We start from the raw sequence: 22862 nt of genomic DNA, 5'->3' as shown, positions 1-22862 counted from the left end.
AGTGGCGGTTGTGAGAGATGGGCGTGGCCAATGATGGCGTGCCGCGTTGTGATTGGCAGGTTTTGGGATCCCGCCTCCGAGAGGAGGGCAAGGCTGTGCTTAAAGGGCCTTGGCTCAGCTTTCTCGAGGTCAGAGGCTTGAGTGAAACACAGAGAGTATATCATGTTGAAGATGAGCCGGTGGCAGCGACAGAGCCAAAATCAGAGCTGGAACCTGAGGAGAGAGGCGAGTACTGATTTCCTCCCTGTCTTTTACCTTCCCATCTTCACGGACTTCCGTTGTCTTCTCTAAATTTATGGCATCCGCTCTTTTGGATGTGGCCCAACCCCCTCCACAGTGAATTTAGGAGCCATCAAAGGGAGGGATGGAGAGTCCATTTTTCAGGAGTGGTGCCTTTTCCTTTTCATTCCTCACCCCTGCCCACCGCATGGTTCCTGTTTCTGCTGCTGGGCAAAGGGACCCCTGGTATAATCGGTAAATGTTTTTCCGTCGCCTACTTCAGGCCATCTCGTTTGGCCTGTCCGCTGAGGCGAAGCAGTAGCACACAGCCGCACTCCGAGAAGACTGGGTGACCCTGCCCGTGGCTGTTCTGTCACTTTGCCACCAGCGGCATTCCCTCTACTCCATCCCCAACCGTGGCTCAGCTGCATTGCTGAGGTGGGAGTAGTTGGGAGCCCTGGACTTGGCAGACGTCTGGAAAACCTTGACTGACACTACCTTTTGGGAACAGAGGTGCAGATGGACCAGGAATAGGGATTGATTTCCCTTTTTCCCAGAGGTTTCTGGGCCACCCACACAAGAGAGCAGCCTGGAGCTCTTTCAGTGTGGGAAACCATTTGGGGTTCCCCAGGGTATTGTCCTCCGGGGATTGGCCCCTGCCTTTCTCCCCTCCTGTCTGCCAGCTAATCTCTGTGTAACCATTGCATCAGGTCAGCCCCCTGTTTAGCTCTGCAGCCCTCTGGACTGAGGTTCCGCTGCTGATGAAAGCCACGTCCCACTGAAGTTTTCCCCAAAGAGAACAGCCCTGCAGAGAAACACTGAGGGCAACATTGCATCTCTAGTCCCTAGGCACTGGGAGCAGTCGCTTTGCCTCTGAGTTTAGTCCTCCCCTATTGTGAGCCTAGGAGAGATATTTTCATTCATTCTTAATACTGAGCACCTACTGTGTGCCAAGCAGTTTGAGACTGAGGGTATATCCCTGAATGAGAAAAAATCCCCGGTTCCAAAGAATTTACATTTCAGTGGGCGGTAGTAGAGAAGAAGAATGTTCAGGGTAGAATACTTTTTTTATCAGAATAGTCAGGAATTTCCTTATTGAGGTGCTATTTAATTGAATAAACGAACCAAAGGAGGCAAACCTGTGAGCCATGCAGGTAATGTGGAAGAGCATTCCAGAAGTAACAGCTGGAGCAGAGGACCTAAGATGGGAGTATGCCAGGTACCTTTAGGAATAGGCCAGGGGACTGGAACAAACAGAAGCGAAAAATGGTTGAAGAAAACTCAGGGGCAGCAAAGACGCAGGTTGGGTAGGGCCTTACAAGGCCCTCTATTTTGAGAATGTGACAGGTTTTGAGGAGAAAGCATGAGGGTTGAGACAGGGTCTTGTTACATAGTTCAGACTGGTCTTAAACTTTGTAGCCCAGGCTGGCCTTGAATTCACAACAGTACTCCTGCCTTAGCCTCCTAAGTGTTGTGTGCACCACCATGCCTGGCTGAGGGTTAAGTTATTCGTACTATAAGTCATTGGAAGTTTTTGTTTTATTTGCCGTTGAACTCAAGGACTTCATTCTGAGCTACATCCCCAACCCATTTTTTGAGACAGAATCTTTCTAGGAAGGGTTTTAACTTGCAGTCCTCCTGCCTCAGCCTCCAGAGTGCTGCAAGTGTGACTGTAGCAGCTTAGAAGATTTTGAGTAGAGGATTGACCTAAGTTTTGTATTATTGATTGAGACAGGATCTTGCCATGTAGTTCAGGCTGTCTTTGAAGCCACTATGTAGCCCAGGCTGGCCTCGAACTTGTAGTGATCCTCCCGCCTCGGTCTTCCAAGTGCTAGGATTCCAGACATGCATCACCATACCTGGCCTGACCTATGTTTTAAAAGGGGCAAAGACATAGTTCAGTGGCAGAACACTTGTTTAATATGCAATGCCCAGCACTGTAGGAATGAATGAATGGACTCACTGTAGCTGCTGTATTTATATTGTGAATAAGGTTACCAAGATCAGAACTGAGGAAGCATCCTACAAGGGTTCTGAAATAATGCAGAAGAAAGATAGTGATGAATTGGTGTATGTTTAGAAACAGTGGAATTGATGAGAAATGCTTAGGTGTGGAGTATTTATAAAAAATGTGTTAACCTGGGGATGTTGGCACACAACTGGAGACTGAAGCAAGAGGATCACAGTGAGTGGAGGGCTGGTCAGAGCTACACTATGAATTCAGGACCAGCCTAAACTACATAGTAAGACCCTGTCTTGAAAAAGAAATGAAACAAAAACAGTATTGCTGGGGATATAGTTCAGTGGTGCAAACTCCTGCATGGCAAGCACAAGTTACTGAGTTCAATTCTTGGTACTGGGAAAAAAGTCATTAAAAAACAATATTAAGAAAATTGTGAATTGTGGAATGTGCACGAAGGAGTCAAGGGTAATACCAAAGTTTTTGGCTTGAGGGACTAGTTTCCATTTATTGAGTAGGGACAACCTTGGAAAGGAAAAATGGGCAAAATTGCTTTTGGGTGTAATCCAAATGCCTATTAGATATACAAAAGCAGATGGCAAGTGGGTGATAGGCACCAGAGCTAGAGGTCCCAAGAGAGGTACTGACTAGAAATGTACATTTGGGGGATGTCAGTGTGGGAATGGAGTTAGGAAAATACCTAGATTTATTTCCTTCTCTGTAATTTAGTTCTTACCCTGGCAGGCATGAGACCTGCCTTGAATTTAGAGAAAGCTGAGTTGGCCAGTGCTATGTATGCTATTATGTAATCGGGACTGCAAATGTCAGTAACTAAAAATAAAATGTTGAACTCTCTGTCCTTTGAAATGGCTGCAGGACCCTTTAACTATCCATGTCCCATAAGCCTGGAAGTAACGAAGTGAGCAACAGGAGGTTGGAGGTATAGAAGCTGTCTGTCCCAGTTACAAAAATGGCTGACATTTGTCTTTGTCCTCCACAGTGTTCCAGGAGAAAGTGTATCTTCATACATCACCACACTTGAAAGCAGGTAAATTTGTTTTGCTTTTTGTTTTGTTTTTTGGTACTGGGGATCGAACTCATGAACTTGCACTTGCCAGGCCAGCTCTTACACCGCTGAGCTAAATCCCCAGCCCTCCCCCAAAGCAGGTAAATTTAACTCACTCTTTCCCAAAACCAACTAATAAAGCAAGCAACTTAGGCTCCTTTGTTGGGGTCCTCAAATATTATTAAAAGACCTAGCCACGGTGGAAGAGGAAGGTTTGAATCCGTCAGACTATATCTTCCTGCTGTATAATGAGATCATCAAATCACTATTTTTAGAGCATTTCCTCTTTTTTTTAACATTGTTCAGATCCATTTTATTTCAGAGAAAAAGTTTCAAAACACGTTGATCAAGAGACAGTGGTACATTGCCATTCCCAAATCATTCACTCAGTGCACAAGACATTTGCATTTAATTGTCCAAATATACCAGCATAAATCTCTCTTCAGTAAACTCGGAAATCAGTAGTATAACTTTTTTTATATACGTATACATAACATTGTTTCAGCTTCTCACACTTGAGACAATGCAATGTTTACACATTTATTTCACTTGTCTCAAATTACATCAATTTACCTATAAATCTCGTTCATCCTTCTTTATGGCTGAGTAGAACTCCATTGTAGAAAAATACTTTTTCTCCATTCCTCAGTTGATGGGCCTTTGGCTTGTTTCCAAAATTTAGCTATTATAAATTATGCTGCTATAAACATGGGTGTGCATGTATTGCTGTGGTATGATCCTTTAATTCTTTTGGGAAGATACCCAGAATGGGAATAGCTAGGTGAAATGGAACCTCTAGTCCTAGTTTTTTAAGGAATCTCCACACCAATTTCCACAGTGATTGCACCAGTTTACTGTCCCACCAACAGTAGAGAAGGGTTTCTTTTTCCTCATAGCCCCTCCAGCATTTGTTACTGGATTATTTCCTAATAATAGCCATTCTTTGTAGGGTGAGGTGGACTCTCAGTCTTTTTTTTTTTTTTTTTTTTTTTTTTGTCTTTTTCGTTTTTATCGGTACCAGGGATCGAACTCACGACTGCCTGCTTGCAAGGCAGGCACTTATGCCGCTGAGCTAAATCCCCAGCCCCTCTCAGTCTTATTTTAATTTGCATCTTTTAGAGCATTTCCTAATTGAAAGCTAACTCAAAATCAGCCAGCCCCAATAAAGACAATTAGTTTATCTTACCAATCCTCAGTCCCCATCAGGGTTAAACAGACTCAAAGGACCATTTGCCCAAGCTCCCATATACGAGAAAGACACACAAATGGTTTAGTTGTGGAAACCTCTAGTAGAGTAGTTGTAGTAGAAACTACAAGTAGAGTCCTTAAGTGAACTGAAGACTTTCATTAAGATCCCCTAAACATGTATATCCAAGTACTCTGTCCTGGGCAAAGGGCAAGAAAGAAATACCAGTATTGTGCTGTTGATATACCTCAGTGGTAGAGTATGTGCTTGGCATCTACAAAGCCCAGGGTTCAATCCCCACCACCACCTCTCCCTCCTTCCCAAAAAACACTAAAGACTGATAAATTAAGAGTCAGATTTGTTAAATAAACAATACAGGTGTTTAGTCTGTCACCGCTGTTCATCTCCACTGTTGTAGCATTAAAGGAGCTACAGACCATATGTAAACAGATAGGGCTGTGTTCCCATAAAACTGTGTCTACAAAAACAGGCAGTAAACCAGTCTGCCAGGCTGTGTTATAGACAGTTGCTAACTGGAAGTTTTTATCCTGAATGCATACTTTTCCAGAACCTAATCCAACTAAAGAGATGGCAGCTGAATCATTGCCTTTCTCCTTCGGGACACTGTCAAACTGGGAGCTGGAAGCTTGGTATGAGGACCTGCAGGAAGTCCTGTCCTCAGATGAAAATGGGGGTAACTGCATCTTACCCCCTGGAAATGAAGAGGTAAGAGTGGAGCTTATGCCTGTAATCTTAGTACTGGGGAGGCTGAAGTAGGAGGATTGCCAAGAGTTCAAGGCCAGCCTGAACTATAGCAAGACCCTGTCTCAAATAAAATTAAATAAAAACAAAATAAAACTAAATCTGGGAACAAAGATGACATTACCTTTCCATATCAACTAATATCCACCTTCCCTTTTCTCATTGCCCTAAAGGAAGAATCAAAAACATTCACCACTCTTGACCCAGCATCTCTTGCGTGGCTGACTGAGGAGCCAGGACCAGCAGAGGTCACAAGCACCTCTCAGAGCCCTCGGTCTCCAGATTCCAGTCGGAGCTCCCTTGCTCAGGAAGAAGAGGAAGACCAAAGAAGAACCAGGAAACGGAAACAGAGTGGCCAGTGGCCAGCCCGGGCTGGAAAACAACGTATGAGAGAAAAAGAACAAGAGAACGAAAGGAAAGTGGCACAGCTAACAGAAGAGAACGAACGGCTCAAGCAGAAAATTGAGTGCTTGACCAGGGAAGTAGAGGCAACACGCCGAGCTCTGATTGACCGAATGGTTAATCTACACCAAGCATGAACAACTGGGACCATCACTTCCCAGCTCTGGCTACTACCTACCTTTCCCAGAAGTAGCTATTGATCATCTTCATACCAGTGCCAATTATGTGACCCTCAAATGCTTGGAGTAGACAAAAGGAACAGGTCTCAGCTTGTATATAGAGATTGTACACTTATTTATTACTGTCCACATTCATTAAAGTGACTTTGTGACATTGTGAACCAGATTCTCTCACTTTTTCTTCTTGCCTTTGAGAGTTTCAAGAGGTTTCCCCTCAGTTAGAGCCAACTGTTTCTTTAGATCCAGGAGTTTAGCCACCTCTGCAGCAACCAGGTTTTTGTCTGCCTTTTGTGCTTTCATTTCTCGGACAATGTTGCCCTAAAAAAAGGAGGAAGGAGGCAGGCAGTGAGACCTAGTGAGACAGGTCCACAAAACCAGCTATTTAGAATTCAGCTTTCCTTGTCTCCCCCAGTGGCTAAGCTTCATTCATACCTGTTTTGTGACTTCAGCCATCAGCATTTGAATCTGCTGTGGCCCAGGTGTTGTAACAGTCTCTATGGCTGCTGGGTTGGGTGATACTTTTGCCTGGAAAACAGTAGGAGTTATCGTTGGCTGCCTCTGACCTCCAGTTTTATGTAATAGCTCAGGGAAAGTATTTACCTTTAACTCCAAGGACTCTTGTAATTAGGATGGGAAAGAAAAACTTATAGAAGGAGAAAGGCTAAAAGATGGAGGTATGAGTAAGGGCTACTTGGGGAAATGAGGTGCTGCTGTGGTGGTTCTGGGTGACGGCACAGCAGTGCTCTCACCTGGCTGCCTCCAAAATGTTGCTTCAGACTTTCAATCTGGTCATTTTCCAGTTTTTGGAACAAAGGACTGACCTGTGCAAAAGGATTCCAGAGTCACTTACTGGATACATAAAAACTACCACGCTATACAAAGGCCTCTCTAACCCCTATTCTTAAGACATTTAGAAATCCGAAAGCTTCAGAAAAAAATGAGCATAACATTGAACAAATAGCTACTGATTTCAGGAAAGCACTCAGAAAAAGCAATCACAAGTCCAGAGTATCACAGAATCAAAGAGAACTTAATGCTAGGTTCATCCAGTACTTTGGCTACCTTGTGTTCGCCCATTACTAGGTAATCATGGTACTTTTTTTTTTTTTAATTTTTTTGGTACCAGGGATCAAATTCGACCATACACTTGCAAGGTAGGTGCTGAGGCCACTGAGCTAAATCCCCCATAACCATGGTATTTCTTAAATCAGTGATGTTTATGGACCAGATAATAGGTTCTGGCATGAAGAGCAATAAGGATACGTGGGTAATACTCAGCTTACAAACTGATGCTTAGGATGTATTGTCAGAAACAAAGCCCAAGTACAGAGTGGGGAAGGGGTGCACAGAACAGCTCTTAAGACTCCTGTCCTCCAAGCAAAGCTACAGAGATACAAGTCCTTAATTCCATATCATAGGCTGCATGACAAGCATAAGTTAAGAAAGGGCTAGCCTTTCTGACTCAAAGACTTACTATGCCAATCTGGTGCCCTGCTGGTAAGGTACACAGGAAATCTGTGGGAAGGACACTGCAGGCAGGCAGTGGAAGCTGCAACTGGGCCTGGATGGTGGCACTAACTGTGGGCATGTAAGGCTGGAGCATGACAGACAGCAAGGCAGCTATGTTCACGGCCATGCCTGTCACAGTGCCTGCCCGCTGCCTGAGGAAGAAATGAGATCAGTCAAGACCTGAAAGAGGACACAGCCTGACAGCTACTTAGTCCTGGTAACCAGCCCTATCCTTTCTCAACGTACCTGTCAGCCTCATTGCCTTTTATCCGCTTCCAGGGTTCATTGACCTGAATGTACTGGTTGCCATGTCGGGATACTGTGAGGATACTGCGCAAGGCATCCCGGATCCTGGGGAAGGGTGGGGGTTGGAAGGGTCTCAACATGCCAGCGTCTCATCCCTGAGATAAGACAGAGGTGCAGATTACTCACCGAACCTTCTCTAGCAGCTGGTGATAGTGCTGGAGCTCCAAGGTGATATGGGTCAGCAGACGCTGATCATCAGGGGTAAGCACCATCTCAGGCACATAGCCCCCAAAAAACTTAGACACAAACATCCCAGCTCTTGATGAGAATAAGAAAAGAGAAAAAAAAAGTTACTTTCTGGTCTCCTTTTATAAATTTGACTCAATCTTCATCATTTTCCTTCTCTCCAGATTCCTGCCCAGAACTGATTATCTCCTGACCCCTCAAAGTAAAAAGCAAAGCTTAAATTCTTGGGGTTTTTTTTTTGTTGTTTGTTCTGTTTTCTTTTTTTTTTTTTTATTGGTAACGGGGATCAAACTCATGACCATGTACTTGCAAGGCAGGCACTTATGCCTGCTGAGCTAAATCCCCAGCCCCGTTTTCTTGAGAAAAGGGTCTTACTATGTAGCTCAGACTAGCCTCAAACTCTCAGCAATCCTCCTATCTCAGCCTTCCAAGTGCTGCTGGAATTACAGGGGCGCGCCACCACACCCAGCACAATTAATTGTTCTCTATCTCCTCTAAGAATTTGACTCTTGATAAAGTTTAACAACTGTACTTTTATTTTTGGGAGGGACATTGAATCCATGCCTGGCTAATAATTGGACATTTAAAAAAATTATTATCTTCAAATGATATTGAAATGTATTATTGTGAACTGCTATCAAATAAGTACTCTAATGAAAACTTATCTATTAAAAGTGTCTGATGAGGGGCTGGGGATTTAGCTCAGCGGCATAAGCGCGTGCCTTGCAAGCAGGCAAATCGTGAGTTCGATCCCTGGTACCGATAAAAACGAAAAAGACAAAAAATTAAATAAATAAAACTGTCTGATGACCAAACCTGGAAGGCTAAGTAATAGGAGTGAGCTAAAGACCCAGGGCTCTAAGAAAGGGAGTAGAGAGCCCTAAGCCACGAAGGACATTTCTTTGGATTATAAAATCATGGTAACAGTGGAGTATGAGCTAAAGTGACAACTCTGAAAAATATACTAAAACCATCCTTATCCATACACAAAAATAGCTCCCTTTTTTCAGCCAAACTTCTCTGGTTTGCAGGTGAATAATTTTATCAGTAAACATCCACTCTGGGCATGGTGCCCCATGCCTGTAATACCAGTGGTTGGGAGGCTAAGTCAAGAGGATAACAAATTTGAGGACACCCTGAGACATACACTGAGTCTGAAGCCCACCTTGAATACAGTACAGTGACACCCTATCTCAAAACAAAAATCCATTTGTGGACCAACTTCACAAAATTATAGCTCTAGGTAACTATCCTCAAGCATATGTGGGCTACTGTGTCCTGGGAACAGGTCCCAGTTGATAGAAACCAAACTTCCACATTATCCTGTTCCTCACAGGCTCCTTTCCCCTTATTCTCTCCACATTCCTGTCTCCAGAGGGAAAATTGGCCTCTTCCCAGCTCATCTGTTGTCTCTGACCCCTCCCCAAGACTCATGTTAAGGTATGTGTCTGGATGACCCCTAAAACCTCAATACAGTTATGGGGATGAGGGGAGCTTTTTGGAGCCAGCTGAATCTAGAGTTTGTGACTGATTTATGGTCTAATGCTGGAATTAAGGGTTTAAGTGATAAATCAGCCCTAGGTTAGCCTGCATATAATATAAGGGACAAAGAGGGCTGCTCTCCCTCATCACTGCTTTTGGTGTCTTCCGCCACTATGAATGGTTGCCCCTGCCATGGGCCACCATGCCTTGGAGCCAGCAAATTATGGACTGAAACCTCTGCAAACTGCACTAAAAAACTTAGTTCAGTTTCACTTTGAGTGTTGGTTATTTTGTTTCATCAATGAGGGAAAAGTAGCCAAGACAATTCACCTGTTGATGAAGTTGCCCAGGTTGTTGAGCAGCTCAGAATTATTCTTGAGCAGCATGTCTGTCCAAGAGAAGGCACTGTCCTGGCCCTCGGGCCGAATGTATAGCAGATAGAAACGCCAGATGTCAGCAGGGATCCCTGTGTCCTGGGCCATGTCTCCAAAGACTCCCACACCCCGGCTCTTAGAGAATTTCCCATCCTCATAGTTCAGGTACTCTGGACAGAGATAATGGAGAACCATCTGCTCAAATCACATTCTTTCCTTGTGACCTACTAACTCTTCTTCTCTTTTCTTTGTGAGTCTCTAGCAACATGGCACCTTGAGTAGCTGTCTATGAAGAACCTGGAGTTCCTTCTTATCCATTTGGGTGTTTTTAATTACACGTATGCAGGATTTTTTTTGCACTGTTACTTTCTTCAGGTTTTTGTTTCCTTCCCCTGGGTGAAGTTCTCATGTTTTAATTTTTTCCTATTTCCTATCAACTCCTAATTTAAGACCTACCAATCTTGTGGGATCTTCTTCCAAGTTCCCCCTCAGCCCTCATTCTCTTGTACCAGTACCATTTTTTCATCTGCAGTCTTCTAGGGATACTTACCTGTAGCAATGAGATACTTGACCAAGGTGTAGTTGTCATCTGTTCCAAGAGCTGAACAAGGAAAGACTAAGCCATGAAAGGGAACATTGTCTTTGGCCATAAACTGGTAAAGGTCCACCTAGAAGAATATGAGGCTTTCTTTAAAAGCCCAAGAAACACCAGATATCCAATCATAACTCATCCACTCTACATCTTCCTTAAGGACACGCTAACCCAGAACTGCTTACTTGCTCTGGGTTTTTCCACCATTTCTCCCATTGGTCTGTGTAGTTGGCTGTGATGGACAGGTAGCCAATAGTGGCATCAAACCAGACGTAGAATACCTGGAGAGTCAAGAACAATAGGGACCAACCTAAAGCTACAGATGGGTACAAGATATAATCTGCATTCCTTTCTGTTAGTCCATGATTTTAACCTTAAGGTGAATAATTTGTCATAAATAAAGAATTTTTACCTTGTCCTCGAAACCTTCTAAGGGTACAGGGGTTCCCCACTTGAGGTCACGGGTTATGCAGCGTGGCTTAAGCCCATCCCGAAGCCAAGACCGGATGATAAACCGGGCATTAGGTGTCCAGTCACTGCCAGGTAATGTCTTTCCCAACCACTCTTCCAGTCGCTTTTCCAGCTGAGATAAATGACACACAGAGAATTGGTTTTAGATAGTCTCATACACAGTTAAACACATAACAACACATAGTTATTTTAGAGTACAGTTTGGCAATATATAATCAAAACGATAAGATTCATGACTTTGACACAGCAGTACCATTTCTAGGAATTCATTACCAGAAATTCATTCAACACAAGTATTCACACAGGGCACAGATGGGCCAGGTGTGGTGGTGCATGCCTGTAATCCCACCACTCTGAGAAGCCGGCAGGAAGATGGGAAGTTCAAGCCTAACCTTGGCAATTTAGCAAAATCCTGTCTTAAAAGGACTGGGGACGTATAAAAGTCCTTGTTCAATCCCCAGTATCACAAAAACAACCAAACACAATAAACTTAATGAGGATAATCGCTATGAACTAATTATGGAGTGATTTCCAGAATAAACTGTTAATCATTAAAGAGGCAAAATGCGAAAGAATATATACATTGTGCCATCTACCTCAGTAATATAATTACACTAAAGGGAGAAAAAGTAACTTAAATAAATTATTAACACATTTGACTGTACTACTCTAAGTCTGGGAGGGGTCAGGACTGCTAACAAATTCTAAACTCTTCAGTAGTTTAGGTTTGTGTGTTTGTTTTTGTAAAGGTAAGGGAAAAGCAATTCTGAAATTATTTCACATGTATTCTGGGTTTGGGCAAATGCTTAAATGTGCTGATGCTTTTTGAGAACTTGGGTACCCATTATGGAAAGAAGATACAAATATGAAATAAAAGAAAGTAGAAACAATCCTGTAAGGCTGGCCTATAATTGCAGGTATCAATGTGAATCTAAAACAAATGTTTAACTCTTCGCTGTTACAAGACTAAAAACAAAGACAACCCAATAGTAATGAGTAGACCAGCACCTAAATTTTAGACTCTTTAAAAAAAAAAATAATTTTAGAAGCTAATACTATCACTAAAAATGAACCCAAAGTATCTTGTTATACCAAAAATTAAATGCTTAAAAATTATGGGATCTCAAAAGTAGAAAGATACCCTGAAGAGGGTCCCACCAACCAAATAAGGTACCATTTGAACATGAAAATAATTTGAGACAGAAATGAATTGTAATCCATTAACAAAATAAGAAGCCATAAATGTACATTTGATAAATAGGTAACAAAATTAAAGGTAAATATGGAAGGGTATAACAATGTGGGAAAATCATAATGATTGATTCAGGTGGCACAGAAAAAGGGAAAACAACAGAGGCATTTCTGCTGTGGTCAGGACTTTGGAAACTAGTATGAACATGCTGACCAGAGAAAACGTGAAAAACGCAGAGCAACTCTGCTAAGGCAAAGCAACCAGATATCAGGCTTTGTGCTGCCATCACAAGCTGAGACTCGGAATCATGCAGCAGAAGCAGTAAAGGGAAAACACGGAAGGAAGGAAGGAAGGAAGGAAGGAAGGAAGGAAGGAAGGAAGCCAAGTAGTTCCGCCTAACCCTCTTCCCACTTGCTTATGTACCTAGACAGCTCCTCCATTCCTGCTTCCCTCCTGCAGTGCTCACAGGTCCCAGCACCAGGGCAGGCCGGCCTTCTGCCCCTTTTGTGCTCCCTTCTCTCAGGTAGCCTCTCAGACCCAGGGTCACTTCTAGGGGTGACGGCACTTCACCAACTTCCCAGGGGTTTTTATTCCTATGGGGATCACCCAAAAGTATTAAAAAATAACTTTTTTTTTTTTGAGACAGGGTCTCACTGTGTAGTCCAGGCTGACCTCAAACTTGTGGCGATCTTCTTGCCTCGGCCTCACAAGTGCTGAGGTTTCAGGGGTACACTATCACATTGGGCATTAAAAGCAACTTTTTTTAGTTTTCTGACATGGGGTCTTGCTATGAAGTCCAGGCTGCCCTCAAACTTGTGGTGATACTCCTGCCTCAGCTTCTCAGGTCCTGGGATAAAAGGAGTACATCACCACTCTCCTAAAAGTAACTTTATTAATTAAAAAAAAAGATTGCCAGGCATGGTGGGGCACACACGTAATCCCAGCACTCACAAAGCTGAGGTAGGAGAACTCCCATGGGTTGGAGGTTAGGCTGGACTATATAGTGAGTTCAAGGTCAGTTTGAACTACATAGGGAGACTGTGACTCAAAAAAAGGGTAACTAAGAACAAAAAAGGAAAGCAAAAAACCAAAAATTAAACAACAAGCTGGGAATGGTGGCACAAACTGATAATCCCAGCACTTGAGGCGGAGACAGGAGGATCATTGCAAATTTGAGACCAACCTGGGCCACAAAGTGAGCTCAAGCCAGCCTGCACTGCACAGAGATAACCTGTCTCAAAAAGACAAAAGATATTTAAAAAAAAAAAACAAAAAACCTAAGAACTAAAAGAGGCAGATTTACTAATATAAAAAATTAGTAGAGACATATTACAAGGTAAAAGCAAATAGCCTGCTTAAAAGCATGATAAAATGTGTTTTAAGAAAAAACAAGTGGTAGCCGGTATCCATGATCCCATCACTCAGGAGCCTGAGGCAGGACTTTAAGAGTTCAAGGACAACATAGTGAGACTTCGCTTCAAAAACCAAAAGAAAAAACAAAAACCAAAAGAAAAAAACAAAAAACAAGAGCTGCATACCTGTAATTCAGCTAAGCAAGAGGATCACAAATTCAAGGCTAGGGACAATATAGCAAGACTTGGTCTCAAAATTTAAAGAAGAGCTGTGTGTGATGATACAGGTCTATAATCCAGCTACTCAGGAGGCTGAGGCAGGAAGATTATAAGATCAAAGCCAGCTTATGCTACATGAGACTGCCTCAAAAATCCAAAAAAGTGTCAGATATGATGGAAGCCTATAATTCTAGCTGAGACAGGAAGAGGCTGAGGTAGAAAGACTGCAATTTCAAGCCTAGCCTGTGCAACTTAGCACATAAATAAAATCCTGTCTCAAAAGCAATTTAACAAGGGCTACACCTGTTGTTCAGTGTTAAGAGGTTTGCCTAGCACGTACAAGGCCCTGGGTTCAATCACCAGTACAAACAATAAAGAAAAAGAAAAAAGAGAAAATGAGAAGTATAAATATACTTTCATATATATTTAACAAGAAAAATGTGTAGCAGTAAATATGTCTGGCAAGTGGGCCTGGGGTTTTCACTTTGTATCCTTTATCTCATCTCTACAATAGCATGTATAAATTTTTTTTTTTTTTTGGTACTGGGAATCAAACTTAAGACCTTGAACTGCCAGGCAGGCACTAGGCTGCTGAGCTATATCCTTGGACCAGCATGCGTAATTTTTAATGGAAATTAATAATGCATGAGAGCAATTAGCTATCAGTGGCAGGTGAAGCAAAAGGAGCATCCTGAAGACTGGACTAAGAGAAAAGCCCACTCACCTTAGGCAGGTCCAAAAACAGGTGTCGAGAGGACTTCACCACAGGGCACGACCGACAGACTTTACACTGAGGTTTCTGGGAAGAAATTCCAGAGTGAGACAATCAGAATCTGCACTGTAGGCAAGGAAGAGGAGCTAGTGAGCATGGTAGTACCTGCGTGTCATACCAGTGCTCTTGACACTGAGGCAGGAGGATCCCAGGGAGTTTGAGGCCAGTGTGGACTAGAGAGCTCACCAAGATTTAGAATAAAACCGTATCTCAACTCCTCCCAAAAGGGAGAAGGAGCTGTTAGGCAAGGAGAGGAACAGAAAGGAATGAACACCTCAGTCCACCCTCCAGCTTCACATCTCACACCAAGCCTACTCCTCAACCACTTCGCCTGCTTTGCACTTAGAGAATCAAGTCTACAGTGTGTAGCAACATTTGTTCCCCAGACTTCACATTTCTGACCCATCACTCCCAAGAGGAAAAAGCATCTCGAGCACAGGCTAGTAGCACCAGGGGCCACACAGTGCTTAGTTGTGTGAGAGAAGGAAGAGGGACAAAAAAAAAAAAAACACACAGCCTCTTTTTTTTTTGTCTTTTGCCTTTTTATCGGTACCAGGGATCGAACTCATGACTGCCTGCTTGCAAGGCAGGCACTTATGCCTGCTGAGCTAAATCCCCAGCCCTACAGCCTCTCTTTTTGAGTCAAGTCAGGGAGAGAGGGTTTGTGTAGGAAGTGCAGACCTTTACAAAGCAAAATGTCAAGACATACTTAATTGTGTGGCAAAAATTGACTATACAAACCCTGAAAGGTGATGGCTAAAGAAGTAAACGGGTGAGAAAAAAAGAAGTAAACAGGTGAAGGTAATCACTGAAGGCTTCCAAAAGAGTTCTCTTTGTTTTGTTTTATTTTGAGACAGGGTCTTGCTATGTAGTTCAGGCTGTCCCTAAATTCACTATGTAGCCCAGGCCAGACTTGAACTTGTGGCAATTCTCCTGCCTCAGCCTCCCAAATACTGAAATTACAGGTGTGTGCCACTACACTTAGCTCCAAGGAAGTTTTGATGAAAGGCACTCGCTAGGACCTCTCTCCTGAACTCTACATTCCTATACCCAACTGCCTCCTTGTATGTCTCTAGGCATTGTGAGCTTACCAACCTGAACAGCATCTACACATTGAGCATGAAGACCTTCTCTTCATCTTGCTCATGTTCAGAATGCACTACCAGATACCCACTCAAGTGTTTTTGGTTTTTTGTTTCTTTTTCTGTGGTGCTGGGCCCAAACCAAGTGCCTCATATATGGTAGGTAACCTAAAAGCTCTACTGTTATGCTACATCCCCGACAGAGCCAAAAAAATATGTAAATCCATTTTTTCTTAACCACCCCCAAATCCCAGTCTATCTAGCACTATAGAATCTACCTCCAAAATATATCTCTAATCTATTTTTCACCCATCTCCACTGGTCCTTATCTAGTCCAAGCCAGCATCAGCCTATTTTTTGTCCTTCTCCTTACTTTTCATTCCTTCCTATCTGAGCCCCACAGGGCAGCACTCCACTAGAATAAAGTTTCCACAATGGTTTAGTGGGTGATGGTGATCGGGCCTCTGCCTTTCTTTCTGACCTCATCTTAGTCTGCTTTCCTTTTCATTCGCTATGCTACAACTACAGTGGCCTTTAGGGTACGGGGAAAGAAAACAGGGTGTCATTATATAGTCTAGGCTAACCTCAAACCCATGGCAATCCTCCTGAGTGCTGAAATTATAGGCATGTAATGGCATTACAATGGCTTTTTAAATTCTACCTTTTCAACTTTTTGTTGTTGTTGTTTTGAGACCAGGTCTTCCTATGTAATTTAAACTGGCCTTAAACAGTGATCCTCCTGCCTCAGCCTCTCAAACTCATGTCTTAGCTCAGGGGCACAAGAGACTTCCACGCTAGTGCAAAGACATGAGTTTGATCCCCAGTACCAAAAAAAATAAAGTAATAATAATAATAAACCCACAAAAATAAATAATAAAAATTAAAAATCATTTCTTTGGGTCCTCACAGGTTTTCCTCTTACCTTGAGCTCAATGGCATTAATGAGTTTGCCGCACTTGTCACACTGATCACCACGGGCCTCTTCATAGCCACAAAAAGGACACACTCCTTCCACAAATCGGTCAGCCAAGAAACGGGCACAGTGCTCACATCGCAGCTGCTCCACAGTATCTTCCAGTATAAAACCTCGTGTCAACAACCGATGGAATATGTCCTGGGTGATTCTGACAAGGTGAGCAAGGGATGGGGAGGCACGTCAGAGGAGGTGCACATCCCTCCCTTTTGTTACTCAACCAGGGACCTAAATTCATTCTGTCCAAGAACTAATGACACAGGGATGGGGATACAGCTCAGTGATACGGCACCTGCCTGGCAAACAGGTTTTGAGTTGAATTACCAGTAACAAAAGCAAAATAAAACATGCCAAGAACCAAAGAATTGAAGCAGGGCATGGTGGCGCATGCCTATAATTCCAGCACTTGGGAGGCTGAGGAGGATCGCTGTGAATTTGAGGTCAGCCTGGGCTACACAGTGAAACCCTGTCTCAAAAAGATAAAAACAACAAAGAATCAAGCAGAAGATTCCTAAGAGCCAAGGCTATCTATTCCTCATTACAGAATTTTACTAAGTTCACAGCCCTCACACTTTATTTCCCAGCTACTCACACAGTCTCTTCCCTCAGCACTTGGGAAGCGGCTTCTGTTGAATTTGGACTAACCTGCTTTGTCTTCAGGGCTGCCACTGCTCTTTAGTCAGTCTAGGTGCAGAACCACACAGAACTATCAGCCCACGTGTGTTGTGTAGCTTTTTAAAGGATGAGTATTAAGCAAAGAAAAACAAGTATATTTATTATAAACACACACAAGTGTGAAAGGAAATGTCTGAAGATGGGGGAGGGAGGCACAGAGGAAATATAGGTAAGTCCTGTCTCTTCCTTCCCTCAGGCACTCCTTGATTCCCCAGTCAGAATTCTGCACGCAATGAATCCCCCAAGAAGACTAGACAACTGCCTGGAATATACTTCAGGGCAACATTCAAGGTTTAGGAATCAGCTACCCTCTATAATATTATCTCCATAATGTTATCATTGTCTCAATCCCAGCCTTCAGTCCCACTTTCTTTCTTTTTTTTTTTTGGTCTTTTTCACTTTTATCGGTACCAGGGATCGAACTCATGACTGCCTGCTTGCAAGGCAGGTGCTTATGCCGCTGAGCTAAGTCCCCAGCCCCCAGTCCCACTTTCTGCCTCATCAGAAAAAACCTACTTGGTCTGCTGTGGAGTGGTGGTGCGACCAAAAAAGTCAAACGAAATATTAAACCAGCGGTAGATGTCAGCATGGATGGTATGATACTTGTCACAGATTTCCTGAGGGGTTAATCCTTCTTCCATGGCTTTGGTCTCTGTTGCAGTACCATATTCATCTGTCCCACACAGATACAGGGTGTTCCACTGGCGGAGGCGAGAGTACCTGGAAGAGAATAAGGTAATCACATGGGACCCCTACTCAGCAGCTCCCTTGTCCCCAGGGTCCCTACAGTGCCCTCCCTTGAAGCATCTTATTGCTTTGGGGCCCAACCCTTCCCAACCCTCCCTTTAGAGGTGCCTCCTCTGGCAGCTGGCTCCACCTGGCAAAGACATCAGCACTGAGGACACAACCAATGATGTTTCCTAAGTGGGGGACGTTGTTGACATAAGGAAGGGCACTGGTGATGAGCACATTCCTTTCTCCAGCCACAGGCAACCTGGTAAGGAAGGAGGAAGAGACAGGGGAGAATCAAGGGTCAAGAAGAACAAAAGTACAGAAACACTCAGACACAGCCTTGTTGTATTATCAGAGGTTCTTACACATCTGAAGTCTTTCCTCACATGAACCCACAGGACCATAAACTCATTCGCAGACCACAATGTTCCCCACTACTGTGCGGAAGGCCCCGCCCACAGGGAGCAAGACTGCAGTGTGTGCTGCTTGTGCCTCATTCCAACACTGATCTCTGTCTAATTATCACCACTGTCACTATTCAAGAACAGTTTTCCAGAGCTGGGCATGATGGTGCACATCTGTAATCCTAATCCTGGTGACTAAAATGCTATTAATATAGCACCTGGGAAGAAAAGGTCAATGCTGGAAACTTTTTTGCTTTTTGGTACGGGGACTGAACTCATGACCTTGCACTTACCAAGCAAGTGCTTGAACTCCATTTTTTTTTTTTTTTTTTTTTTTTGAGACATTGTCTTGCTATGTAGTTCAGGCTGGCTTTGAACTCACAGTGATACTCCTGCCTCAGTCTCCCAAGTGCTAGGACTACAGGTGTGTGCCATCACACCTAGCAATCTTACTGCAAATTTACTCAACACAGACCTAATTTCTCCTATATTAATTGTCCTTTCTCCCCATAATTAAATGTCATGATTGGCTCAGAAATACTACTTAGAAATCTCCTTCAGGAAAACCTCCTTTCATTAACTACTGGCTTCTAATTGTTCTGATCCCCTACTTTGTGGTACAACATTCACCTAACATGCACAAGATGCTGGCGTCAATCCCCAGTACCACACACACACACACACACACACAAAAAAAAAAAAAAAAACCCCAAAGCCAAAAAACACATACTGACTCATTTCCCATTGACTAACCACACTCTAGTCACTGACCTTTTATCAATTTCCCTACCCTTGCCTAACTCTCATCTTGTAAGTCTTAAACATTCCTTTTTGTTTGTTTGTTTTGCTGTCTAAATCAGGGTCTTACTCTGTGGTTCAGCCTGGCCTCGAACTTACAACAGTGCTGGGATTATAGGCATGCCCCACCTCCATGCCTGGCTTAAACATTCCTTTTTAAATAGGCCTTAACTTGATGTCCTCTGGACTGGGCAAGGTGGTGCATGCCTATGATTCCAGCACTGAGGAGGCTGAGACAGGAGGACCACCTTGAGTTCAAGGCCACCCAGGGCTACACAGGACGTTCAAAGCCAGCATAAACTATATAGCAAGACTTTATCTCAAAAATAAATAAATAAATAAATAAAAATAAATGTCCTCTAATCTTTCTGCCCCAGCATTCTGTTCTTTTTCCTTCATGAAAACCTATAATTAAGCTATGTTGATGCTGCCTGCCTCATGCCTATAATCCCAGCACTTGGGAAGCTGAGGCAGGGTTGCTGCAAGTTCACAGCCAGCCTGGGCTACACAGTAAGTTTAAAGCTACCTTGAATTACAGAGCAACACCTTGTCTCAAAAAAAAAAAAAAAAAGACTGATTATACATTTGTGTGACCATTTTGTTTATATCTGCCTATCCCTTTAGAGGCTAAGTTCTGTAGCTATTTCGTAGGTTCTCCTCTGTCAAAAATTTCCAGGTGTATAAAACCAAGCCCCATTCAGCAGTGCCTACTCACACTGGATTCTGTTGAGGCCGAAGTACGGGAAGACCTTCTAAGCCCTTCTTCCAAGCAGTCACAGCTGCAGCAATCTCCTCTTCAGATAAGGTAGCTAGCTCCTCTTCCTATGAAGAATGGACAGAATTCCTTAACAGATAAAGAAACTCTTTCCTTGCTATCACAAACAACTAAAACATCCCCAAGGTTCTAAGGATGCCCAGTCCTGTTCCAAACCTCAGGCTCATTGCTGACAGCCCTCCCCTCAGGTAGGCTAGGCTGGGGCTGCTTTTGAAGGTAGGGCCGGAGAGCCAGGACACCTTTCTGTTTCAGCACAGTTTCTGCAGCTCGCTGACATGGTTCCTGGGTACTCAGTGTCTGGAACCAGCTGCGCAAGGCACCTAGCTCCTCTGTGGACATGGGAGAAAACAGAATCAGCAAAACTTGGCTGGGCAGACAGGTATGGACCTTGTCTCTTCTGGAGGTTTCACTAGGTCCTTCGCTAGTTCCTTCAACCCCTTGAGGTAACCCTCAATACTCTATTGCCTGTTCTGTAACCACTACACCAAGCTCCTGGGGTTGAGGCGTACAGTGAAGTGATATGCACAGTTCTCACCAGGAAGGTAGGCTGGGTCTTGGAGTAAAGGGTATAGTGCACCCCACAAAACAACGTCAGCTAGAGATTCTGTTTCCTTGGTTGGGGGAGAAAAAGAAAAAGGCACACGATGAGGCACTCTTATTTTTTGTAGTAATAACAATATCCAATATTTACTGAGGACCTGGTATATGCCAAGTACTATTAAACACTATTTCATTTAATCCTCATGATAACTCAGTGAAGTAGGTATTCGTATCACTTCCATTTCACAGATTAAAAAAAAATTTAAGATTAAAGAGTTTTTAGTGTTTTCAAGATCACACGGCTAGTGAAAGGAGAGTTAGAATTAGATCACTCTGAATATTGTTCTCCCTCTTAATCCTTATACCATAGGCCTTCCCCAAATCCCATGTGAACACCAACTCACCCCACCAAGGAAAGGACAGTTTTGGCGACTTAAACTGTGGTCAATGTGAGTCAGAGCTTTCCCAAGGGGGTCGAGGACATCTTCACCCTTTTTGCCTTGGATCACTAAATAGTACAGGGCAGCAGACAAGACTGGCTGAAATGCAAGAGATAAAAGTCAGGATGAGCACACAGCCAGGACCCATCCGCCATCATGCCTTAGTCTTACCTGCAGCTCCGTTGCCTCCCATTCCAGCCACTGGTTGGTGAAGTCATCTGGTTCCCAGCCAGATAACAGAAAAAAATATCTGCTCAAGGTGAAAACAACAGAAGGTAGAATTAGAAAATTCCATTTATCTAGCCCATTTCTCTCACCTCTTAATGAAACAGTGGTTACAAATAAATTCACACAAAGGGCAGTGAGGCCTGCTTTAATGGTATGCTCCCCACACCAAGGACCAGTACTGACCGACAGATTGCACTAGTGGAGAAGAGGTAGTTGCCACTATCCAGCTGCAAGACAGGGAACTTAGGCTGAGTCAGGAACGGGACCACACACTCTGATGCAGGAGAGGAAAATGGGTGGGGGAAAAAAAAAAGAAACACTTTGTCAACTTGGGGCAACTTTACACTGTTTCTGGAAAAAGAAGAAAAATGGGCAATCTCAACGCAGAGGTTCCAGGATAGGTCCACTGAAAGATGGTGGGTCTAGAACATGCTGGAGAGGCAAACAGGTATTCATCTGAGGCTGCTGGTTGGAGACAACCGATGCGACTACAGAGAGGAAGTGGTGTTTTGGGACAGTGCTGCAACTGAGAACTAGAACAATGGAAAGCACTTTAAGAAATCCTGGAAATGATCTTAGGTCAGAATGGAAGAACAAAATGATGACAACTAGAAGACTGACAAGAGAATGACTTAAGAGTCGCCCAAGAGTCGGCTGGAAATGAGGACAGGTTAACTAAAGTGTAAGTATGGATGTCTTGGGAGGGCGTGAGAGGAACTTTCTAAGTATGACACAGATTTGCCTAGAGGTTTCAAATGAGAGACAGTGGAACAGGCTGCCTGAGAGGTACAAACCAACGTTGCGCGAACAGTGGGAAAGGGTGAGCGGGATTCCAGAAGACGAGAGAAGCTAGAAATGAGCAGAGAATAGAGAGAGTTATTAAGGGAAGTAAATGACAAAAGATGCGACAAAGAAGGGAAGATGATGTAAGCAAGGATAATGGGGGAAAAGATCTATTGGGAGTGTGTGGTGAAGGGGTCTGGCCAGGACAACTGCGAGGAGCTGGGGCGTGTTTGTGCCCGTCCCGTCACCCACGGCCCACCAGCACCACCCGGTGTACCTTCCGGACCCACAGTGCTGATGAGCAGCTCTGACCGGCCCGGGGCTCTCCCGGCCGCGACCAGCACCGGGAGACTCCCCGGGGCGCCCTCGCTCACAAACAATCTCATTTCTCGGACAATCTCACGCTGATGCAACCGGAACCGGCCTCCCGCCTTTGAGTTGAGCCGCCGCCGCGAGGCACTCTGGGAAACAGAGTTCTGTTTTATGCATTTGCTCGCATTGAGCTCCCGAAAAGACCACTATTTCTCCCATCATGCAACGCTCAGGAAACAGGAAAAGGCTACCATCGAGAGGCGGCGCCTTAGGAGCGGGGGCTAGTGCGGCACTTACAGTAAAGCGATTTGAGAAGGGAGTTAGGGCTCTGTGGGCGATTACGTTTTGAGTTAGAGGGCGGTGACTGAAACCGCGCCCTGTTCTTGTCCGGTAGTTTTCAACAATGAATGAAGGTGTTGTAGTGACAGTGGCTGCTTGAAATCGTTGACTCTCAATTTAACAATCGAGTTATTACCATGAGCTTACTTTGTGACCAACTGCAAATTACTGTAGCTATCCTATCAGCCAAAAAGGATGTGGCTAATAAAAATTAACACCCGCCTGCAGCTCATAAAGGGTTAACCAATGCTATCAGAAGGAGGGGAGGGTATCTGTAAGAAAAATGTCAGATGGAGAGGGAAGAAGGCTGTTTGACACTAAGATTATGCAGGGAAGCAAGCACATGTTAGTAATTGAGAAAGGAATCGCACTTACTCATTTTTGTATCCCTATAAGAACAATTAATATAGGATAGGTATACAACTTAACAGTACAGTACTTGCCTAACATGGACAAAGTCCTGGTTTCTGTCCCCAGCACCACAGGAAGAAAAGAAAATACCTAATAGCATTTATAAACCAAGCATTATTTTAAGCACTATACATATATTAA

General features: G+C 43.8%; 3 protein-coding genes across 3 annotated transcripts; 2 read left to right on the top strand and 1 right to left on the bottom strand.

Moving 5' to 3' along the window:
• Window positions 1–46: 46 nt before the first annotated feature.
• On the top strand, window positions 47–5158 carry LOC101787388 (DDIT3 upstream open reading frame protein). The gene is made up of 3 exons (XM_005006389.4): window positions 47–225; window positions 3180–3227; window positions 5000–5158. Exons 1-2 carry the CDS (start codon window positions 163–165, stop codon window positions 3219–3221), a joined length of 105 nt encoding a protein of 34 aa, XP_005006446.2. The 5' UTR covers window positions 47–162; the 3' UTR covers window positions 3222–3227; window positions 5000–5158.
• On the top strand, window positions 5006–5935 carry Ddit3 (DNA damage inducible transcript 3). Its single transcript, XM_063255018.1, has 2 exons — window positions 5006–5157; window positions 5367–5935. The coding sequence occupies exons 1-2, from the start codon at window positions 5020–5022 to the stop codon at window positions 5730–5732; spliced, it is 504 nt and encodes a 167-aa protein (XP_063111088.1). The 5' UTR covers window positions 5006–5019; the 3' UTR covers window positions 5733–5935.
• Window positions 5866–22121, bottom strand: Mars1 (methionyl-tRNA synthetase 1). Its single transcript, XM_003476144.5, has 21 exons — window positions 21937–22121; window positions 21060–21150; window positions 20820–20898; window positions 20613–20747; window positions 20204–20279; window positions 19825–19997; window positions 19609–19715; window positions 17837–17953; window positions 17476–17679; window positions 16234–16435; window positions 14182–14256; window positions 10636–10806; window positions 10409–10504; window positions 10182–10299; window positions 9588–9801; window positions 7716–7847; window positions 7530–7634; window positions 7249–7435; window positions 6524–6595; window positions 6207–6299; window positions 5866–6092 (listed from the first exon to the last, which is right to left on the bottom strand). Exons 1-21 carry the CDS (start codon window positions 22043–22045, stop codon window positions 5946–5948), a joined length of 2703 nt encoding a protein of 900 aa, XP_003476192.1. The 5' UTR covers window positions 22046–22121; the 3' UTR covers window positions 5866–5945.
• Between the last annotated feature and the right edge of the window lie 741 nt (window positions 22122–22862).

Source organism: Cavia porcellus, unplaced genomic scaffold (assembly GCF_034190915.1).
Source record: "Cavia porcellus strain 051 isolate PalLab524CR breed Dunkin Hartley unplaced genomic scaffold, mCavPor4.1 scaffold_8, whole genome shotgun sequence".
NCBI classification, from domain to species: Eukaryota; Metazoa; Chordata; class Mammalia; order Rodentia; family Caviidae; genus Cavia; species Cavia porcellus.
This window is presented reverse-complemented; position numbering and strand designations above follow the sequence as displayed.